Source organism: Chelonoidis abingdonii, chromosome 11 (assembly GCF_003597395.2).
Source record: "Chelonoidis abingdonii isolate Lonesome George chromosome 11, CheloAbing_2.0, whole genome shotgun sequence".
NCBI classification, from domain to species: domain Eukaryota; kingdom Metazoa; phylum Chordata; order Testudines; family Testudinidae; genus Chelonoidis; species Chelonoidis abingdonii.
In genome coordinates, this window is record NC_133779.1 from 40080953 (window position 1) to 40100210 (window position 19258).

General features: G+C 53.4%; 1 protein-coding gene across 2 annotated transcripts in view; it reads right to left on the bottom strand.

The window, feature by feature from the left end:
• Positions 1-6849: 6849 nt before the first annotated feature.
• Positions 6850-19258, bottom strand: part of JAK3 (Janus kinase 3) — a 43057-nt gene continuing 30648 nt past the window's right edge. For both annotated transcript variants that reach the window (XM_032795287.2, XM_032795206.2), the window contains exons 15-24: positions 16131-16269; positions 15349-15500; positions 13998-14148; positions 13399-13538; positions 12548-12737; positions 11721-11845; positions 11190-11362; positions 10213-10330; positions 8942-9052; positions 6850-8840 (exon numbers count right to left, since the gene is read on the bottom strand). In XM_032795287.2, coding sequence (XP_032651178.1) covers positions 8724-8840; positions 8942-9052; positions 10213-10330; positions 11190-11362; positions 11721-11845; positions 12548-12737; positions 13399-13538; positions 13998-14148; positions 15349-15500; positions 16131-16269 — 1416 coding nt within the window. In that variant the 3' untranslated portion in view covers positions 6850-8723. The remainder of the gene's footprint in view (positions 8841-8941; positions 9053-10212; positions 10331-11189; positions 11363-11720; positions 11846-12547; positions 12738-13398; positions 13539-13997; positions 14149-15348; positions 15501-16130; positions 16270-19258) is intronic.

The following is a 19258-nucleotide window of genomic DNA, read 5'->3' on the forward strand; positions in this document are numbered from 1 at the left end:
CAAAATTTGGCTATCTCTCCCATCCGCTAGCTCTGGGGGCCTCTCTTCACTCCAGGCTAAGCTGTGTCCTGACTACGTACTATATCACCTGACCCCCATGCTCCTCTCAGGGCACCAGGCGTATGGCACCAAGGGCTGATTTCCTTGTCCCTGAGAATCCGGCTCACCTCGCACATTCCCACAGCCCCCTTGCAGGACATCGCTGATCTGAAAGGGAGGCCTTGATTTGAGCTTGGCTGGTTCATGATAGGACTGTGCATCGGCCAGATGGCCACGGGGACTATGCGCAGGCCCACCCTATGACCCATCCCTGATGGCCAACAGAGGGCAAAACCCAGACTCTGAATTGCTGTTAAAGACTCGACCCAGCGCAATGTTCTGTTTGCTCAACTCAAGAAAGCTACCCAGGGTGCAGCAACAGAGCCTTGCACTCTCTCCACCTGTCTGCTGCATCCCCCTGGCTCTGACAAACTGCTGCTGAGACTTTGGCAATTAATTTTTTTATGAGATAACAAGCCCAAAGTTTCATAGGTCACTGTCCTTGGTTTGTTTGTTTTATGTTTCAAACCAGCTCTTCAGCTGTTCCTCTTCCCAGCTCCACTTTGTGTTCAAATGCACCCCCCCTTCTGAACCTGCCACATCAATTGTTTAATCTCACGCAGAGCTGTTCAGCACATGTTCTGGCAAGAGCCCATCTCCCCTCCCCGACTGGGGCAGAATGTTCTTGCCACCCCACCCCAGGTGGCGTTTGTGGAATTGCTCAGGACTCTGCAACCCAGACGTGGGGGGCAAAGCCACCAGCTCACAAACCTGGGGGTGGAAAGGCCTGACCCTCCCTGACGAGGGTGGGGGCGAGGGTTTGCTAGCTCTGAGGTGCGGCTGTGTGGCCTCAAGACAGCAAAGCATTTAGTGGTGGGCTTCCAGCTCCCTCCTGCTCCAGCCAAGTCTTTCAGCTCGCGCTTTTGCCGCAGCCAGGGCTGCGGCTGAATAATCGGTAGTTCCTCACCAGCGGATGGAGAAAGTTGTTTCAATCGGCCAGGTCCTGGGCTGGAGCTGCCTGTGCTGCATGTTGTAGCCGGATGTGCTGCACGGTGCATCACCTGGCTCGTTCTGTTCCCCTGTGCTGTTTGGTCTTCGCACGCATTGCAGGGGCTTGGCAGGCCTGTACTGGAGAGCGTGTGGGTCCCTGCTCCTGTCCCCTCCAGAGTGTGATTCTGTCCCTTCCCCCTACCTGGTGGGGCCTTAACCCAGTAAAAACTGAAGCCTCCCAGTGGGGTGGGTGGGTTTTCTTTGCTCTCCCTTCCTCTTGTCCCTCCACTGAGAACTGACTCAATGGTCAGTTGCCCACTGGTGGAATCTCTTAGGCAGCAGGTGGGAGAGCTACAGGAGGAGGTGGCTAGGTTGAGGACCATCCAAATCCATGAGCAATTCCTGGACAGTGTGCCTGTGGAAACAGCTGAGATAGCTGTCCCGGAACACAGGACTGCTGACACACCACTGGTGGAGGGGATAGCTCAGGATGGACACTGGCAGCTGATTACTTCTGGCAGCAGCCAGTGCTCCACCCCTGCTCCGAACCCTCCCGCCGTGGTAATAGGTATCTGTTATGTGCTTCTTGATACAGGAGAGAAGAAATCACCCTCTACAGTAAAGGAGGAGAAGCCTCATACTCCTAAGTCTGAGAGGTCTGCTGCCACCACTGTTAATAGGAAATGTAGGGTAGTGGTGGTCGGAGACTCTCTGCTGAGGGGGACGGAGGCGCCCATCTGTTGCCCTGACATTTCATCTCGAGAGGTATGCTGCCTGCTGGGGGCCTGTATCCAAAATGTTACAGAGCCATTGTTGGGGATTATCCAGCCCTCTGACTACTGCCCCATGCTACTCATCCATGTGGGCACAAATGATACTGCAAGGTGTGACACTGAGCGGATCAAGAGTGACTACAGGGCTCTGGGAGTACGGGTGAAGGAGTTTGGAGAGTGCAGGTGGTATTCTCTTCGATTCTTCCTGTCAAAGGTAGGGGCCCGGGCAGAGACAGATGCATCATGGAGGTGAATGCCTGGCTGCGAAGATGGTGTCGCCAGGAGGCTTTTGGCTTCCTCGACCATGGGATGCTATTTTGAGGAAGGACTGCTAGGCAGAGATGGCGTTCACCTTTCGAGGAGGGGAAAGACCCTATTTGCACACAGACTGGCTAACCTAGTGAGGAGGGCTTTAAACTAGGTTCGACGGGACAGGTGAGCAAAGCCCACAGGTAAGTGGGGAACATGAGACCTGGGAGATGGGTCGGAAACAAGAGGGAGCGTGGGCTATAATGGCAGAGAGAAAGGAGGGTCAGGGCAAAACTGGGAGGCAAGATCAAACCAGTATCTTAGATGCCTATATACAAATGCGAGAAGTATGGGTAATAAGCAGGAAGAACTGGAAGTGCTAATAAATAAATACAACTATGACATTGTTGGCATCACTGAAACTTGGTGGGATAATACACATGATTGGAATGTTGGTGTGGATGGGTATAGTTTGCTCAGGAAGGATAGACAGGGGGAAAAAGGGAGGAGGTGTTGCCTTATATATATTAAAAATGTACACACTTGGACTGAGGTGGAGATGGACATAGGAGACGGAAGTGTTGAGTGTCTCTGGGTTAGGATAAAAGGGGTAAAAAAACAAGGGTGATGTCGTGCTAGGAGTCTACTACAGGCCACCTAACCAGGTGGAAGAGGTAGATGAGGCTTTTTTTAAACAACTAACAAAATCATCCAAAGCCCAAGATTTGGTGGTGATGGGGACTTCAACTATCCAGATATATGTTTTGGGAAAATAACACCGCGTGGGCACAGATATCCAATAAGTTCTTGGACTGCATTGCAGACAACTTTTTATTTCAGAAGGTTGAAAAAGCTACTAGGGGGGAAGCTGTTCTAGACTTGATTTTAACAAATAGGGAGGAACTCGTTGAGAATTTGAAAGTAGAAGGCAGCTTGGGTGAAAGTGATCATGAAATCATAGAGTTTGCAATTCTAAGGAAGGGTAGAAGGGAGTACAGCAAAATAGAGACAATGGATTTCAGGAGGTGGATTTTGGTAAGCTCAGAGAGCTGATAGGTAAGGTCCCATGGGAATCAAGACTGAGGGGAAAAAACAACTGAGGAGAGTTGGCAGTTTTTCAAAGGGACACTATTAAGGGCCCAAAAGCAAGCTATTCCGATGGGTAGGAAAGATAGAAAATGTGGCAAAAGACCACCTTGGCTTAACCACGAGATCTTGCATGACCTAAAAAATAAAAAGGAGTCATATAAAAAATGGAAACTAGGTCAGATTACAAAGGATGAATATAGGCAAACAACACAGGAATGCAGGGGCAAGATTAGAAAGGCAAAGGCACAAAATGAGCTCAACTAGCTATGGGAATAAAGGGAAACAAGAAGACTTTTTAGCCACCAGGTTTCTGTGCTGCTGTTATATCGATAGCCCCCCTTTATCCCATGTCACTCTAGTTTCACCATCTTATATTAGAAACTTCTAGCCATATGTGTTACAAACATTTTAAAAACTTGCCACCTTGTTATTTGTGCCCACTTTTCTGATGTGTCATTCCTTTTAGTGAATGTTTATTCAATCTGATCGGCCCTTAGAAATAAAATAAAAAAATGAACAAATTAAAAATCACTTAGAAAATTAGATATCTGCAAGCAACCAGCGGCCTTGATGAAATGCATCCTGAATACCAGGAGGAGCTAATATAGGAGGTATCTGAGCCTCTAGCTATTATCTTTGGAAAATCATGGGAGACAGAGAGATTCCAGAAGACTGGAAAAGCGGCTAAAATAGTGCCCACGTATAAAAAGGGAATAAAACAACCCAGCGAATACTCACAGCAGTTGTTTAACTTCTGTGCCAGGGAACAAATGGAGAGTAATAAGGAATCATCTGCAAAGCATTTGGACAAATGGGGTAAGGTGATAGGGAATAGCCAGCAATGGATTTGTAAAGAACAATCATGTCAAACCCAATTCTGATAGCTTTCTGTGTAGGATAACGAGTCTGTGGATAAGGAGAAGAGCCGGTGATGTGGTATTCTTTGGACTTAGTAAGGCATTTGATTTGGTTTCTCACATGATACTTCTTAAATCAATCAAACTAGGCACATACATTAGATGGGGCCTACTTATAAGTGGTGCAATAACTGGTGGATAACCGTACTGCAAGAGTGGTTATTATTGGCTCCAATCCTGCTGGAAAGGTATAACAAGTGGGGTTTCCGCAGGGGTCTGTTTAGGACCAGAGCTCTGTCAATATCCATCAATGATTTAGAATTGCATAGAAAGGTATGCTATTTAAGTATTGCGCGGACGATACCAAAACAGGGAGGATTGCTAACCTGCTTTGGAGGACAGGGCTCATAATCAATGATCTGGACAAATTGGAGAAATGGTCTCAGGTAAACCGGATGAAAGTTCAATAAAGACAAATGCCTAAAGGCTCACTTAGGAGGAACAATCAGTTTCATCCATACAAGGGGAAGAGACTGTCTAGGAAGGAGTAGGCAGAAGGGATCTAGGGTCATACGTGGACCACAAGCTAAGTACTGAGTCCACAGTGTGATGCTGTGCCAAAAACAGCAAACGTGATTCGGAGTGACATTAACGGTGTATTGTGAGCAGGACATGGGTAGTAAGTCATTCTTCTTGCTCTACTCAACTGGAGTATTGTGGTCCAGTTCTGGGCCCACATTTCCAAGCAAAGATGTGAGAAATTGGAGAGGGTCCAGAGAAGGCATGAAGAATGATTAAAGCGTCTTGTGAGAACATGACCTGTGAAGGAAGGCTGAAAAGAATTGGCGTTTGTTTGGCTTGGAAAAGAGAAGACTGCGAGAAGGGGACATGATAAGCAGTTTTCAGGTACTACAAAGGTTCATGGAGGAGGAGAAAACTTGTTCACCTTAGCCTCTCAATGATAGAACAAAAAGGCAATGGCTTAAAACTGCAGCAGGGAGGTTTAATTGGACATTAGGGAAAAAGTTCTACTTGTTCAGGGTGGTTTAAACACTGAATTAAATTGCCTAGCGAGGCTGTGGTAATCCCATCGCTGGAGATATTTAACGAGTAGGTTAGATAAATGCTATGCAGGGATGGGTCTAGACGAGTATTTGGTCCTGCCATGAGGGCAGGGGGACTGGACATCGATGACCTCATCGAGGTCCCTTCCATCCTAGAATATCATGGATCTATGAATTTCCGAGGAAACATACAGTGTTTTTTATAAACATCGTCCTGCAGCTTGGCTGATGGCTGGCGGGGGAATTTCTGGGCGTGAGGTTTTCTGGCATACCTCCAGCAATGGGATGGGGCAGCCTGGCACACTGTGATCGGTGTCTGCGTGCGTGGGTTGTAGGGTAGGCGGGACCCGGGTCTCTGCAGGTCATCAACTCAGGTCCATTAATTCCGGTTTGGTCCAAAGCACAGACTCCCTATTTGGCCCAGGGTGTCCTGGGAAACTGCTGGCATCTTCCGCTGTCTCTAGGTGGAGGGAATGGCCATGGGGCTCTGCACGCTGCCCCGCCTCCCACTGGCCGAGCTTCAGCTGCTCCCCATTGGCCAGGAACTGAGGCAAGAACCACGTGCTTGCACCTCAGCACAGGCAGCTGGAGAAGATGCTGCAGCTCCCCGGGAGCCGCCGAGGTAAGTGCTGGCCTGAAGCCTGCACACCCCTCCTGCATCCCAGCTCCACACTCCCAGCCAGAGCTTTCACCTCACAACTCCAAACCCCCTGCCACCATCCCAGAGCCCCTTCCTGCACCCCAAACTCTGGCCCCACGCCCAGAGCTCACTACCTCTAGCGGGAGCCCCCATGCCCCCTGCACCCCAACCCCCTGCCCCAGTCCAGAGCCCCCTCCTGCACCCCCAGCTGGAGCCCTCTCCTTCCCTGCATCCCAACCACCTGCCACATCATAGATCCCCCTCCTGCACCCTGAACCCACCCGAGAGCCTGCACCCCCAGCTCAGAACCCGTACCCCCTCCCACAGCCCAACCCCCTTCCCCAGCCCAACTCCATCTCCTGCACTCTGAACCCCTCATCACTGGCCCCACCCCAGAGCCCCCACCAGCAGCAGGAGCCCACATCACCTCTCCCTCTTGCACCCCAACCCCCTGCCCCAGCCCAGTGAAAATGAGTGAGGGTAGGGGAGAGCAAATGGGGGTGGGGCCTCGGAAAGGGGGTGGGGCAGGGGTGGGGCAAGCGTGTTGGGTTTTCTGAAAATAGAAAGTTGGCAACTCTTATTGCAGAGTGCATGCTCCGGGGGGGTGCATGTTGCGGTGTATCAGGAATCAGGGCCTGGGTCTGGCAGCTGACTACCCTGTTCAGCCAGCCACCTGCCTCTGGGATACCTCGTGAGACCCACTGCTATGCCTAGGGGCAGCATTCGTCCACCCACAGCTCCGCACTGGTTCCTGTGCCTGCCGTGTCCCCAGCCCCGCTGCCGTGCCTGGTGCTTGGCTCTGTTCCTGGCCTCTCCCTCCTGCTCTGACCACTAGGCCACGGTGCCCATGCCCTGTTTGCAACACTGTCACTGGAGGGCATAGCTGATGGTCATAAGGGCCAGATCCAAGGATCCGGGCCTAATCGCTGCCAGGTGGCCTGCAGGCATCCTGGTTGTCCCCTCATTACCAATCGTCAAGATCTTTTAGGTGGGGGATCATTAAATTTTGATTTCTGTGTAATTGCGACAGATCAGAGCAATGTTCATTGCTAAGCATTTTTTCCCATGTTTAGTCTATTTGAATTTGCATAGTTGCAAGAAATGATGAGTGGGGGGAATCAGACAACAATGATTTAATGACAGTCGCCTTCAAGGTTCAAAAAGTTAAAGCTTTAAAACTGTTAAATCACAAATTGTCAGTGATCCGGGTAGAAACATACAAAGTAACTCTCCTTAAATCAAACTGTTATCGCCAAGCAGCCTTTTTCTTACTTTGGCCCTCTGTAAATGTTGATTCTTAGCGCTGGCAATAATTCTGCCTCGGTTTGTGTGTGTGCGGAGAAATCGATGGTTCCCAACATTTACTGATTAAACAGTGAACCCTGCCCACCCGAGCTATGCTAGAATGTTATTTTAACAAGCAACCTAGTTCATCTCGAATGCGCCAGAACATCCTGTTTGGTAAGTCGTATATATTAACTCTTTGCAAAGCGGCAGGTGTCCCTGGGGTAAAGCGCCTGCTATGCTGTCAAACAGCTGGATTTGGGGTAAATGAAATTTTCTGGGAAGAGGTTTCATGTGACAAAAACATTCCTACTTTTGTTGAAGAGCCAAACACGTTTCAGTTTTTGGCCACTACATACGAAGGGTTTTCGGCATTTCAAAACAAACAGATGTTGATGGTTTTTAAATGAAAGCCTGGACATTTTCCCAGGAAATTTTCACTGCCTATAACAAAAGAAAAGTTTTTCATTTTCATTTAAACTTTCTTTTTGGGGGTGCGGGAGGGGAATTCCCCAACCACCTCTCTGCTTCAAAGACCAAAACTGTTTGCTTCACCCTATGAGAATCCTTGAATTCAGACCTTGCAGTTTTCTCTGAATAATTAAATTGACTCAGAATGGTGCTGCTCTTCTGTCTCTCTTTAACCGGCGATGCTCTGGGTGGGTGGGGGTCGCTGAGATTTCCAGTCCTTTCCCCCTCCAAGAAAAGCTGGGGTGTGAAAAGCCCCCCGCAGGTATCTTAAAGGGTCAGCTCGAGCCTGCGCATTGGCTAAGAGGTGGACGGGGACTGTCAGAAAGGCGCCGCAGCTCTCTGGGTAATACAGATTGGTTCTAGCTGGTAGCATCGGGGGAGTACAATCCAGGTGCACTTCCCAGCGAATGGTTCTGATTTGTGTTCAAGGACCGTGTCGCATCACATGAGCGAAGCACGCAGGGCAGCGAGGGCCAGCCCACCCTAGGGCGGCATGTGTGTGTGTGTGTGGGGGCTCTCTGAGAGGTCTCCCAGGCACAGGACAGGGGGCATGGGGTGAAGTTCTCCAGCCAGTGTTATGCAGGAGGGTCAGACCAGATGGGCTGATTGACTCTGCGGCCCATCGCATGCCTCAGCAACGGGCGGCTGACTCAGTCTCCCCAGTCACCCGCACGGGCAAATAGCAGGGAACGCGCCTCAGCCTGTGTCCTGCCCAAGCGGATCCTCAGGAGCCAAGTCCTAAGCTGGGGAAGTGACAATTCCGGACAGCACCAGGGCGGCTGAGTCAAACCCGTTAGCCACCGGGCTGGGCCAGTGACGCAGCCCAGTGGGAGGGTGCCTGGTGGCTCTGGGGCTGGCAGTCCAGTCTCAGTCCCCCAGTCCACCAAGCTGGGGAGGAGGAAGGTGTCTCTGCAGGAGCCTTGGAGGGATCAGAGCGGCTCCGTGGCCTGGAAGCCTTCAGAACAGCCCTCGGCAGTGAACCCGGGACCCTTTGCTGCCCTGCCTCAAGCATGCGTCTGGCTTCTGCCTAGAGCCTTGCTAGAGGCTGGGTCATGGGGCTGCCAGAGCCATCGTCAAGCCCTCTGTGTGTCCCGCCGTCCTCTTCTCTGGGGGTGAGGACCCTGCCCTGAGTTCAGTCCCTGCAGTTTCACAGCATGGGCCGTGAGTGGGACCCCGCAGTCAGCAGTGCCCCTGGCCCGTGGGCAGGGGGGGGGCATGTGTGGCAGGGGCGAGGTGTGGTGACAAGTCCATACGGGAGCAGGGCCTGCTATCCTCGGACCTTGCTCCGGCTGTCACGCAGCGCCTCGAGCTTCAGCCCCAGCTCGCTGAATTTGGGCCTCTTGCTCTGGCTGAAGGCCCAGCAACTCAGCATCAGGCTGTGCACCTGGGAGGAGAAAGGAGTGTGGAGCCGTGAACATGAAAGGGGGAGAGGGACGCGCGCAACAGAGCCCCCTCCCCACCCTCGGGGAAGCATGGGCTCCTTACCTCAGCGGGGCAGCCGGGGGGCGCGGGGAGCCTCCTGTCGTCCTTCAGCAGCTCCAGCAGGTGGCAAATGATCGGCATGGGCTTGTCATGTCCCATCATGCGGAGAAATTCCTGCGAGGCGGGGAGAGAAAACAAGGCAGGAAATGGAAACTCTGGGAGTGGATTGGTCTCCCTCCGCAGGCAGGAGTGAGGATTGTGAGGTCTCTTTTTAAACCAGTTTCCCCCCTTTCTCCCATGATCAGATGCAAATTTGTCTCCCTCCACAGGCAGGAGTGGGGATTGCGAGGTCTCTTTTTAAACTGGTTTCCCCCCCATGCTGTATAGTCTCCATGGTGAGATGTGACTTTGTCTCCCTCCGCAGGCAGGAGGGGGGACTGCAAAGTCATTTGCTTTTTTAAAAATCTGATTTTTTCACCATACTATGTGGTCCCCGTGGTCACCCTTTAGCCTATCAAAGCTCCATTTACAAAGGAGTAATCAGTACCAAATCAAAGTTCTGTAAGCAGGTTACAGACGTGAAGGGAGGGCATCGGAGCTGGTTATGTGCACAGCAAGGTAAGGTGGCACAGAGGTTGTACGCAAGCTATTGACAGGGTTGGACTCTTAAGTGTTAACCAGGTATTAAAGTATTGATTTGTCATTTATCACCTCTTTGTCAACTAGGTACAAACTGAACTTTCACATAACACAGGACCGCCTTCAGGAGAGGAAGCTGCCAGTTTAGTCTGCCATGGATGGGTCACTTGTGTGCAGTGTTTGCTCAGATAAGTGACCAGGGGGGGACACTTTGCAGTGGGACAGCATAGGGGCTCATCTGTGCAATTTACTGCTGCAGGATATTAGTGAAGCAAGGAGCTTTTTTGGCTTCTAGGGGCTTAGATATTTATTAAGTCACAAGGGTTCTCAGCTCTCATGCTTCAGGGTATGAGCTGACTGGGGTCAGGAAGGAATCCCAGCCCCTCCCCTGGTAGGATTGCCCCATTAGGAGCACTCTGAGGCAGGGGAGTTAAACCTTCAGAGGTTTCCAGCGCTGGAGACTAAGAGGATCATAGGGTTGTTAAGCAGTTCGTCTGGGGCAATCCCAAATGTACCAGGCCAAGTTCAGCTCTGGCGTAAGGGGAGGCAGCTCCCATGGGAGTCCAGGGAGAGTTGTGCCTGATTCAGCCAAAGGTCTTTCCTGGCAGCAGAGATCAAGAACCTCCGAACGCATGGCACCTGCGGTGCCCGTGGGAGACGCCGCCCGTAGGGGAAGCTGCAGCTAGCCGTCTCACCTCGGAGGGGCTTTGGCTTCTGTTGCTGTACGTGAAGAGCTCGTAAAGGACGACTCCAAAGCTCCAGACATCGGACTCGCGGGAGAACACGTTATCCGACAGGGACTCAGGCGCGTACCTGGCCGGGGAGGAGGCGGTTAGCGAGGTAGGTGGGTGAGCACCGGGCTGCGCAAGCAGAGGGCCCAGGAAGGCACTTGTTTGAAGCCGGATGGTTGTGTGGGGTGAGGGCTTCTCCCCTCCAGAGACAAGAGGGGCAGAGAGAAGGCGCAGTTTGTCCCCAGCTGGAGACAATGAGCCCAGCTCAGTTGACGTCAATGGGAGCTGCACCGTTTTACGCCAGCTGAGCAGCTGGCTGAGTATTTTAAAATTCAACATTTTTGACCTCAAAGTTCCCCCTGGGCAGTGGGCCCTGTATCAGAGAACTCCAACATTCTCCCCCCCTCCACCCATTCCCCATCTATCTAGGCCTCCCTCGTGTCTGCTGTACTGGAGCACCGGGGCAGGCAGCTGAGTCTAGTAGACAAAGCACGGGACGAGGGGACAAGAATCCCCTGGTTTTATTCCCAGTTCTTTCACTGACTTGCTAGGTGGCATCAGGTGTGTGCCTCAGTGTCCCCATCTGTAGAATGGGGTTGACAATACTGCTCTCACAGGGCAACTGTTTAGCTGATGTTTGCAAAGTACCGTTGTTGGCACGGACTGGTTAGAGGTGTGACATGGCCCCTCCAGCAGGAAGGTTGGATCGTACTGAGCACTCAGAATCTCCCCAGTGCTTGGTAAGAGGTTTATCCCCCTTCCACAGAGGGAAGAAATGAGGCACTGAAAGCGAAAGTGTCATGGCCAAGGCCGCACAGGGAGACTGTGGCAGACCTGGGAAAAGAACCCAGGAGTCCTTGCTTTCATCTGCTCTGGGAGCTGCAGCCTGTCCCCCAGCAAAGCACAGCCCAGGGGATGCTGGCAGCTTGGGCCTCCCCTACCAGAACACGGGGCTCTGTCCCGGCTCCCGCACCACGTAGTACTCCTTGTCCTGGGGGAGCAGCTTGGCCAGGCCAAAGTCCCCGATCTTCACGTGGGTCTCGTTCTCCACCAGGATGTTCCTGCTGGCCAGGTCTCTGTGAACGTAGCGCTGGGATCCTAGGTACTCCATGCCCTGGAACAGAGACGCTGAAAGCCTCCAGCCCGAGGCAATGCATGCCAATCCCACAGGGGACCCTGGCTCCAGCCCTGGGAATCCCGCTCCCTGCCTACTCTGAATCAGAGAGCCAGCCGGCTCTGCTCCGTGCACCTACCTGGGCTTGGGGAAGGAAGGACGGCCATAAGGCGCTGGGGCCGGGCTGCGGTCGACTGGGCTTATGTCCCAGCTCTGCCACAGGCTCCCGGGGTGACCTTGGGAGAGTCATGTCACTGCTCACTGCCTCAGTTTCCCATTCCCTTTGCTGTGAATGGGGGGCAAGGAGCAGAGGAGCTGCATGCGGGGAGGTGCCTTGGGGTGCAGCCGGGCTTCCTACCTTACATATCTGCCACGCGTACAGCAGCAGCCGCTTGTGGTCCAGGCGCTCCCGGTTCTTCTGCAGATACTCCCTCAGGCAGCCTTTGGGCAGATACTCCATGACCAGCCGCAGGCTCCTCCGCCCTGGCAGGTACAGAAAGGACGTCACAGCCGTCCTGGCCCAGGAGTCTGCCCTGCACCCGGCACTCAGCCCCGCTTGGCACGGGAGCCCGCCCCGCACCCGGCACTCAGCCCCGGCCCTACACTCCTGTGCGTCCTGAGCGGGTTTGCTCTAGTGGAAGCTCCATCAGGCAGTGAGGTGAAGGTCTCAGCTTGGAACAAGCAGCGAGGACTGAGAGGCACCAGCAGGGCTGGGATAGCAGGGGGCTGCGGCTCGGGGATGAGGGGGAGCCCGGGGCTGGGATGGCAGGGGGCTGCGGGTTTGGGGTAAGGGGAAGCCCGGGGCTGGGATAGCAGGGGGCTGTGGGTCGGGGGAGCCCGGGGCTGGGATAGCAGGGGGCTGTGGGTCGGGGGTGAGGGGGAGCCCGGGGCTGGGATAGCAGGGGGCTGTGGGTCGGGGGTGAGGGGCAGCTGTTGAGCTGCAAATAGTCTGCAACAGGCCCCTGCAGCGTGCTGGAGCCATCACCAACCTCTGGTGCCTCGGTCGCTCCCCAGAGCCCGTCAGTGATTTCAGGGGCTCCCCATGGAGTTCGCTTCCCCCACCCCATGCTGCCTACAGCTGTGAGGGCCAGGCCCGAATGTAGCTCCATCCAGGCTGGGCACTGGCTTCCCAGGGCTCCTGTCCAGCCCTAGCATTAACCCTTCCTTGCCCAGGCCCCGGCTCACCCAGGCTGTAGCACACGCCCCGGTACTTGACGATGAAGTCGCTGTGCAGGGAGCGCAGGATGGCGATCTCTCGTTCGAAGTCCTGCAGCTGCTCAGCTGAGCTCTGCTGCAGCCGCTTCACGGCCACCAGCTCCCCGGTGCTGTCGTCCAGCGGGTCGTATCGACACAGCTCCACGCTGCCAAAGTTCCCCTGGCGAGGGAGAGAGAGTGGAGTGCATGGGGCCTGGCAGCTGGGAGGCTGATGGACACAGCCGTGGCAACCCCAGGAAACGCCCCCCAGCTGGACGCAACAGTATAAACGCCTTTCCCAGACTGCCACTGGGCTGGGGGGGCAAAGATTTGCACAGCACTAAAGCGGGTGATACATGCCTGTCCTGCGGAACTCCCTGCTACATGAAACCATGGAGGCCAAGGGTCTTGAAGGTTTAGCTATGGAGGTGGAAAACAGAAGAAACTGGCCCTTGTGCAGGGCAGCTGCTGCACCATTTAAATCCTCCACAGCAGGGCTGAGGCCGTGCGTTGGCCCCTCTGCAAAGAGTGACTTTAGCCCCGGGAGAAGATCCCCTGTGACATTCGGGGGAAAGTCTCCACTTGAGGAAAAGGAAATGCACAGCCCCATGCGCGCCCTGGGGTCAGGCTGCCAATGTAACCGCTTCAGCTAGCCAGCATGAGCGAGTCGTGGGAGGAAGGGGACCGGGTCGCCCAGCTGAGGAGTCGTTTAACACCCAAACGCCAGGTGAGGGCAGTGCAGAGATGCAGCCCCGCAGAGTGACTTGGTGTGAACGTAAAGCACACGTGGAGGCTGGGGCCTGGGGTGCAGGACCTGGCTGTGGTTCCTTCGGGGGGCTCACCTTGCCCAGCACACACATATACTTCAGGTGCCGCTCCTCATAGATGGCGGGGTCCTGGCACACTGGGCCTGTGATGTAGCCCCAGAAGCCATCCTTGGCTGGGAGCTCGCTGGGCGACAGGTCCGACAGCAGCTCATAATCTGAAACGGGGGAGGACGGGCATGTCAGGCTGCAGGGCCAGTTCCCGCCGGTGCCCCCCACGCCCAGCCACCTCTGGCTGCAAACCGCTCCTGCTTTCCGCCGGGCAGTGGCAGCACCAGCATCGTCCTGAAGGGGGCGCTACCGAGCCAAAAGCAAGCAGGGCTCCGGATTCACAGCCTGGGCAAGCTGGCTGCTCTGTGCCGGCCCATCCGCCCTGCCCATGGAGCTGTACCCTGCTCGGTGCCATGCCCTGGAGCCATCCCGGCCTCACACCCAGCCAGGCTGGGGCTAGAAGCAAGAGAGACCATGGTCAGCCTGGCAAACGGGACCAGCGTCATCCGCGGGTGCCGGATCTCGGCCATGACCGCCGGGCGTCTGGCTTGGGAGCTGCTGTCTGTTGCAATCCCACCCCCCGTGTTCTCAGCAGCCTGCCCCACGTGCGCCGGCCGGGCACTCACCTGAGGTGATCAGGCTGTTGAGGTCCCTGATGATGGCCCGGAAGGAGGGGCGCCAGCCCGGCCGGTAGTCCATGCACTGGGTGATGAGATTGGCCAGCTCCGTCCACTTGGGAGCCGGCAGCTGGAGGCTGTTCTGGTAGAACTGGAGTTTCTAGACAGGGGAAAGGGGGTGGGGGGGTTAGGCATTGCACTGCCGGGGAATTATCTGGGTCCCCACCTCTGGATCGTCCCTTGCTTGGTACCAGACACCACCCTCTGCTTTTCAGGTCACTTTGGCACCCAGTGATCTCCCAAGGGGCCAGGCTGAGTTTGCACAGGCTGGAAACCATTCCCCTTGCCATGAATTGGGGGGGGAGGGGGGGCGGGTGGCTAAAGGTGGACCTGCCTGGGTAGAAGCTGTGGCATTTGGGTCTCCTAGCCAGCTGCAGTTTCCATCTGCCTTCGCCCCAGGTGAAGGGGGATGCGAAGAGGAGGGGCCAAACACCCTCCTCCACTTTTTCCACGGGGAAACCATCACTCTCCTCCCCTTTTTCCACAGGGAAACCATTTTTTAAAAAAAAAAATCTTTAAAAATAAGACGCAGCAGGGGAAGGGCGGATTTCCTTCCAGCAAATGCCCCTTCCTGGGGTCAGAAGGAGCCTTGTCAATTGAAATGGCTTCATCACAAGTCACAGGATACTGGGAATTTTTCATCAAGTCCCAGCTCTGGGAGTCATGCTAGACAAAAACAAAAAGCAAAACATTTGCCAGCCTTCCTGGCTGGTCAGGAAGTGGGGACCCCGAGGGGCTTAGACCCCAGAAGGCAAAGGTAAAAGAACCCAGCATTTTTAACTTGTGGATTTTAAGCTGATCGCGATTTTGGGGCGCCGACAAACTCACATCACGTGAACGCTTGGGGCTGGCCCTACTCCCATAGCTCTGGGGGAAACGACATGCCGGACTCTGATTCCTGTAGCCCAATGGCACCTTAACTAACCAGAGCGACCCCGACCATCCTGCTACGACAGGATTGTGGGCCCTGATCCTGATCCGCCTCTGCCCGCCCAGGCCCGCCAGCAGCGACAAGGGGCCTAGTGAGTTTCCAATGACGCATCGCCACCTGGTGACCGTGAGCCAGAGCAGCACTGCGAAGGAACAGCTGTGCCGGGCCGGGACTCTCCAAAGAGGAACTTTGCAGAGAAGTTGCCATGGGGTTGGCAGAGAGTTACTGCAGGTCGGACCCACTCTGCCAACACAACCCAGCACCTCCAGGCTGGTAAAATCCCAGCCGCAGCAGCAGTAGGAACAGAGGAGGGAAATGACCTCAGAGCCATGGGAGGGGGGATTCCAGGGAGCAGAGGGGTTGACTCACCAACAGGGGATCTAGGGCACTCGTGGGCATGGTGCCCCCACTGAAGATCTCCCACATGGTAGCGCCGAAACTCCACTTGTCCGACTCGAGCGCCAGGTTCTTGGGGTCACTGATGCACTCAGGGGCCACCCAGGGGATGCGGTCGATCAGCACTGCAAGGGAGCACACATTGGTGGGGTGAAGGCAGCTCTGCACGTGGGCACCCTGGTAACTGTCGCCAGGTGTCCCGCTGCCCCCACTGCCAGTCAGCTGCCAGAGCCCAGCACAGGGGTGGGGGTTAGAATCCTAAATTGACCGCTCCTTTGTGCCTAAATCCCATTTGAAAATAAGATGGAGGCTCCTAAATCTCCTGGGCATGGCCGGGCTGAGCACAACAATGCCCAAGTACCTTTCAAGATCTGTGCCTTAGCTGCCCCATGCCTCAGTTTCCCCTCTGTGCAATGGGGATCGTAGCCCTGCCCTGCCATATATTGCAGACTGTGAGGTGCCCAGATACTCCGGTGATGGGAGCCAGGGAAGGCCCTGAGAGGAATCCTGAGGGTCTTTCCTCAGTGGAGACAAAGCGGTACGTTTCAAGGGAGCCTCTTCTCCTTGGCTGAAAGGCAGGGGATGGAAGGATTGTGCAGGAGGTCAGACTAGATGATCATATTGGTCCCTTCTGACCTATGAGTCTATGAGTCTATGATTCACTTCCCCAAAGGATGCATCTGTCCCTCCCCAGCCTCATGGGGTGTGAGTCGTGATGGGAGCCAGCAGGGCATGCTCCACCCCAGGGAACTTACTTTCCCTGGCCAGCACGGTGAGGCTGACTCCAGGGTCGCTGAGCTTTATGAAAGGGGGGCTGCCACTGGTGGCGTCCCCCTCCCTGGCCAGCAGAACCTTCTTAGCAGAGACGTTGCCGTGCACGATCTTCTTATCCTCCTGGGGAAGGAGTGAGGTGGTCAGTTGCGAATGTCAGCAGTGAACAGCACAGTGTGTCTCTTTATTTCCCCATTCACCAGGCTATTTGGGCCTGGAGCTGTTCTTTATCACTCACCATTGTCCCTCTTTTACAGCAGAATCTAGGGCTTTGATTGCCGGAGTACTGAAAGTGCCAGAGACATGCAGCTGCAGAGCTATTTCTGCTGGCTCACCCTGGCCACCAGACCAGGTGGGCCCGATCAGCACCCACCCAGGAGGATCAAATGCTTTGATTGCCTCGCAGAGGGAATTAAGGCTGGCCTGCAAGCCTAGAAATGGTCCAGTAGCAAGGCGGGAAGGCTGGGCTGTTAAGGTAGGGTAACCTAGTGCACAGGATTGGGACTCAGAAGATTTGGCTTCTATTCCTGGTTCTTTCACTGGCCTGTTGGGGGACCTTGGGTAAGTCACTTGCCCTCCTTAGGCTTCAGTTTCCCTGTCACGGAGTCTGGCCCTGCACCCCTCTTCCTGGGACCCACAGTGAAAAACAGAAGGTTTATTGGACAGCAGGAACACAGGTTACAGCAGAGCTTGCAGGCACACTCCCGGACCCCTCCACTGAGTCCTTCTGGGGGTTCAGGGTGCTTGGATCCCAGCTAGGATCCCCTGAATTCCTCCCCATAGCCCAAACCCAAACTGTCCTGCTCTCCTCCTCCGGCCGAAAAAAAAATCCCTTTGTCTCCTTCTCCTCCGCCCAGCAGCTCCCCCTCCCCCCTGCCGGCTCACATTACAACCTGACTACCTGTCCCTCACCTACAGACATCCCCTGCTTCCGTTCCCCACACAGACAGTCCCTACTCCATCACACTGGGCTTGATGGACCTTTGGTCTGACCCAATATGGCTGTTCTTATGTTCTAAGGAAGCAAATTTTTTGACTTTCTGAGGAATTTCTTTTCCAGTCCAAACTCACTTACCTACAGCACAAATCAGAGGAAAGGAAGAGGCAAGTCCCTGCCTGGCAAAAAAGCCGCAAATGCCAGGAGGAGGAGAATGAGAGCTTTCACAATTGTCGTTTGGAACAAGAGGGGGTAACAGCCTACCACACATACATCTTGAGAAATTTAATTAAAATCCTAATTATACCATCGGGGCAAGGGAAGACCCTGCATAACTTTGGAATTATAATTTTGTGAAGGAGAAGTGAGGGGGTGGTTAAGTAGTGGTTGCTCAAGGGGAAAAGAATTTCTAGACTCTAGAAATTAAAGGAGCAACATTAAAGTGGAGCTGGCTGATCACTGATATATAGTAATGGGCAGTAAGCAGGAAGGCGGCAGGAGGGTCCCTGGTTAAAATTCACCACCAAACTGAAAGATGGGTGGGTGGATGAATTCTCTTCCCTGAATTATTGGCATTACAATAGGGCCAGGATCAGGGTCCCGTTGTGCTAGGCACTGTGGCACACTAGATAGTGAGAGAAAACAACTGCCTGAAGAACTTGCAGTCTAAATAGACAAGACAGACAGAGAGTGGGAGGAAGTGATGAATTGCCCAAGTTCACACAGCAGGTCAATGCAGCAGAGTGAGATACAGAACCCAGGTCTGACTCCCTCTGCCCAGGCCTATCCACTAGAGCACGTTTCTCCACTTCAGGGTGCACTGAGCCGCCTTGAGAAGAGCCATTCCACGGGCTCATTAAAACACTCACACAAAGAGCCATTTTGACCCGCCCAGAAAGGTATATCATAATGGCAGGTAGTTTAAAAAAGGTCTCTCTGAAGGATTACGTTGGTCCCCTCCAACATCTTCACACCCTCCCTGCCCCACGCTTCATGTTCCTCAAGCTGGATACAGTGCTATACTTATCAACCACCATTAGAAGATTTTTCAAGAACTAAGCATGAAACTCTTCCAGCAAAGTGCAGCTTCAACGATTCACTCGCTCAGTGCCACCTCTGCTGCCTTCTTTCTGGGCAATAGGAAAGTATTATCACTTTAAAGGGGAAAAGAAATAGAGACCGTGACACTCGGTACCTCAAAGTAGCACTCTGGAAGTCCCCATATTTCACCTCTGTTTATATAATTGTATTGAAAGTATGAAAGTCTTGATCTGCTGAAAATTAATATCTTGGTTGGATGTGTATGTATTATTATATGTGACATTATGAAGCATTGCTATAAAAATATGTTACTGAAAATATGTGTGAGGTTGGGAGAATGCCCCACAGCCAACCTTTTAACTGCAACAAAAGGACCAGCCAGATGTGCTGATGACGCATTAAAAGGAATCCACTCTTGCAGCGGCCATCCCAGAGGCTTAAATCATGTATGCAGTGGAGACTTCTTGACTAGTGGGACTGCCTGATTCCCATGTCACACAAAGATCCTTCCAGCAAGCTGGAAGAAAATATAGAAGAGGGGAAGTGCCATCATCCTTGGCCTCCCTAACCCCAAATCAAACACCTGGAGGAAAACATCTGGAGGACAAAGACTTTGAAATGGGGAAGGGTTGTTCCAGGCTGGAATGGAATCCAGTCTGTGTATTGAGAGATTTGTGAGCTGTTTGTACCATCTGCAGGATGAGGCGCTGCTTGATTTCAAAATCCTGCTATAGTTTGTAAACTAAGAAACAAAATAAGTTTGCAGTCTGAAGTAACCAAGTCTGATCTCTATGCCTGCTACATATAATCACTTAAAATCTTCCTGTACTAATAAACCTTTTTTTATATTTTTACCTAAAAACAGTGTGTTTTGGTTGAAGTGCTGGGAAATGTCAACTCAGTTAACAAGGCTAGTGTGTGTCCATTCCACACTAAGGGAATGGCAAACTACTTAATGAACTTGAGCAGTCCCTATCTACAGCCATCCTCTCTACCTTTCCCCTAACTTATAGCTTCTACCACCTCTAACTCACAGCTTCTCTTGCCTTCCCTGTTTTCAAAGCACCTAATACCTCCATTCTTCTGCCTTAATATACAATTGCTACCAAACCAGGACACCTGTAGTGCTCGCCT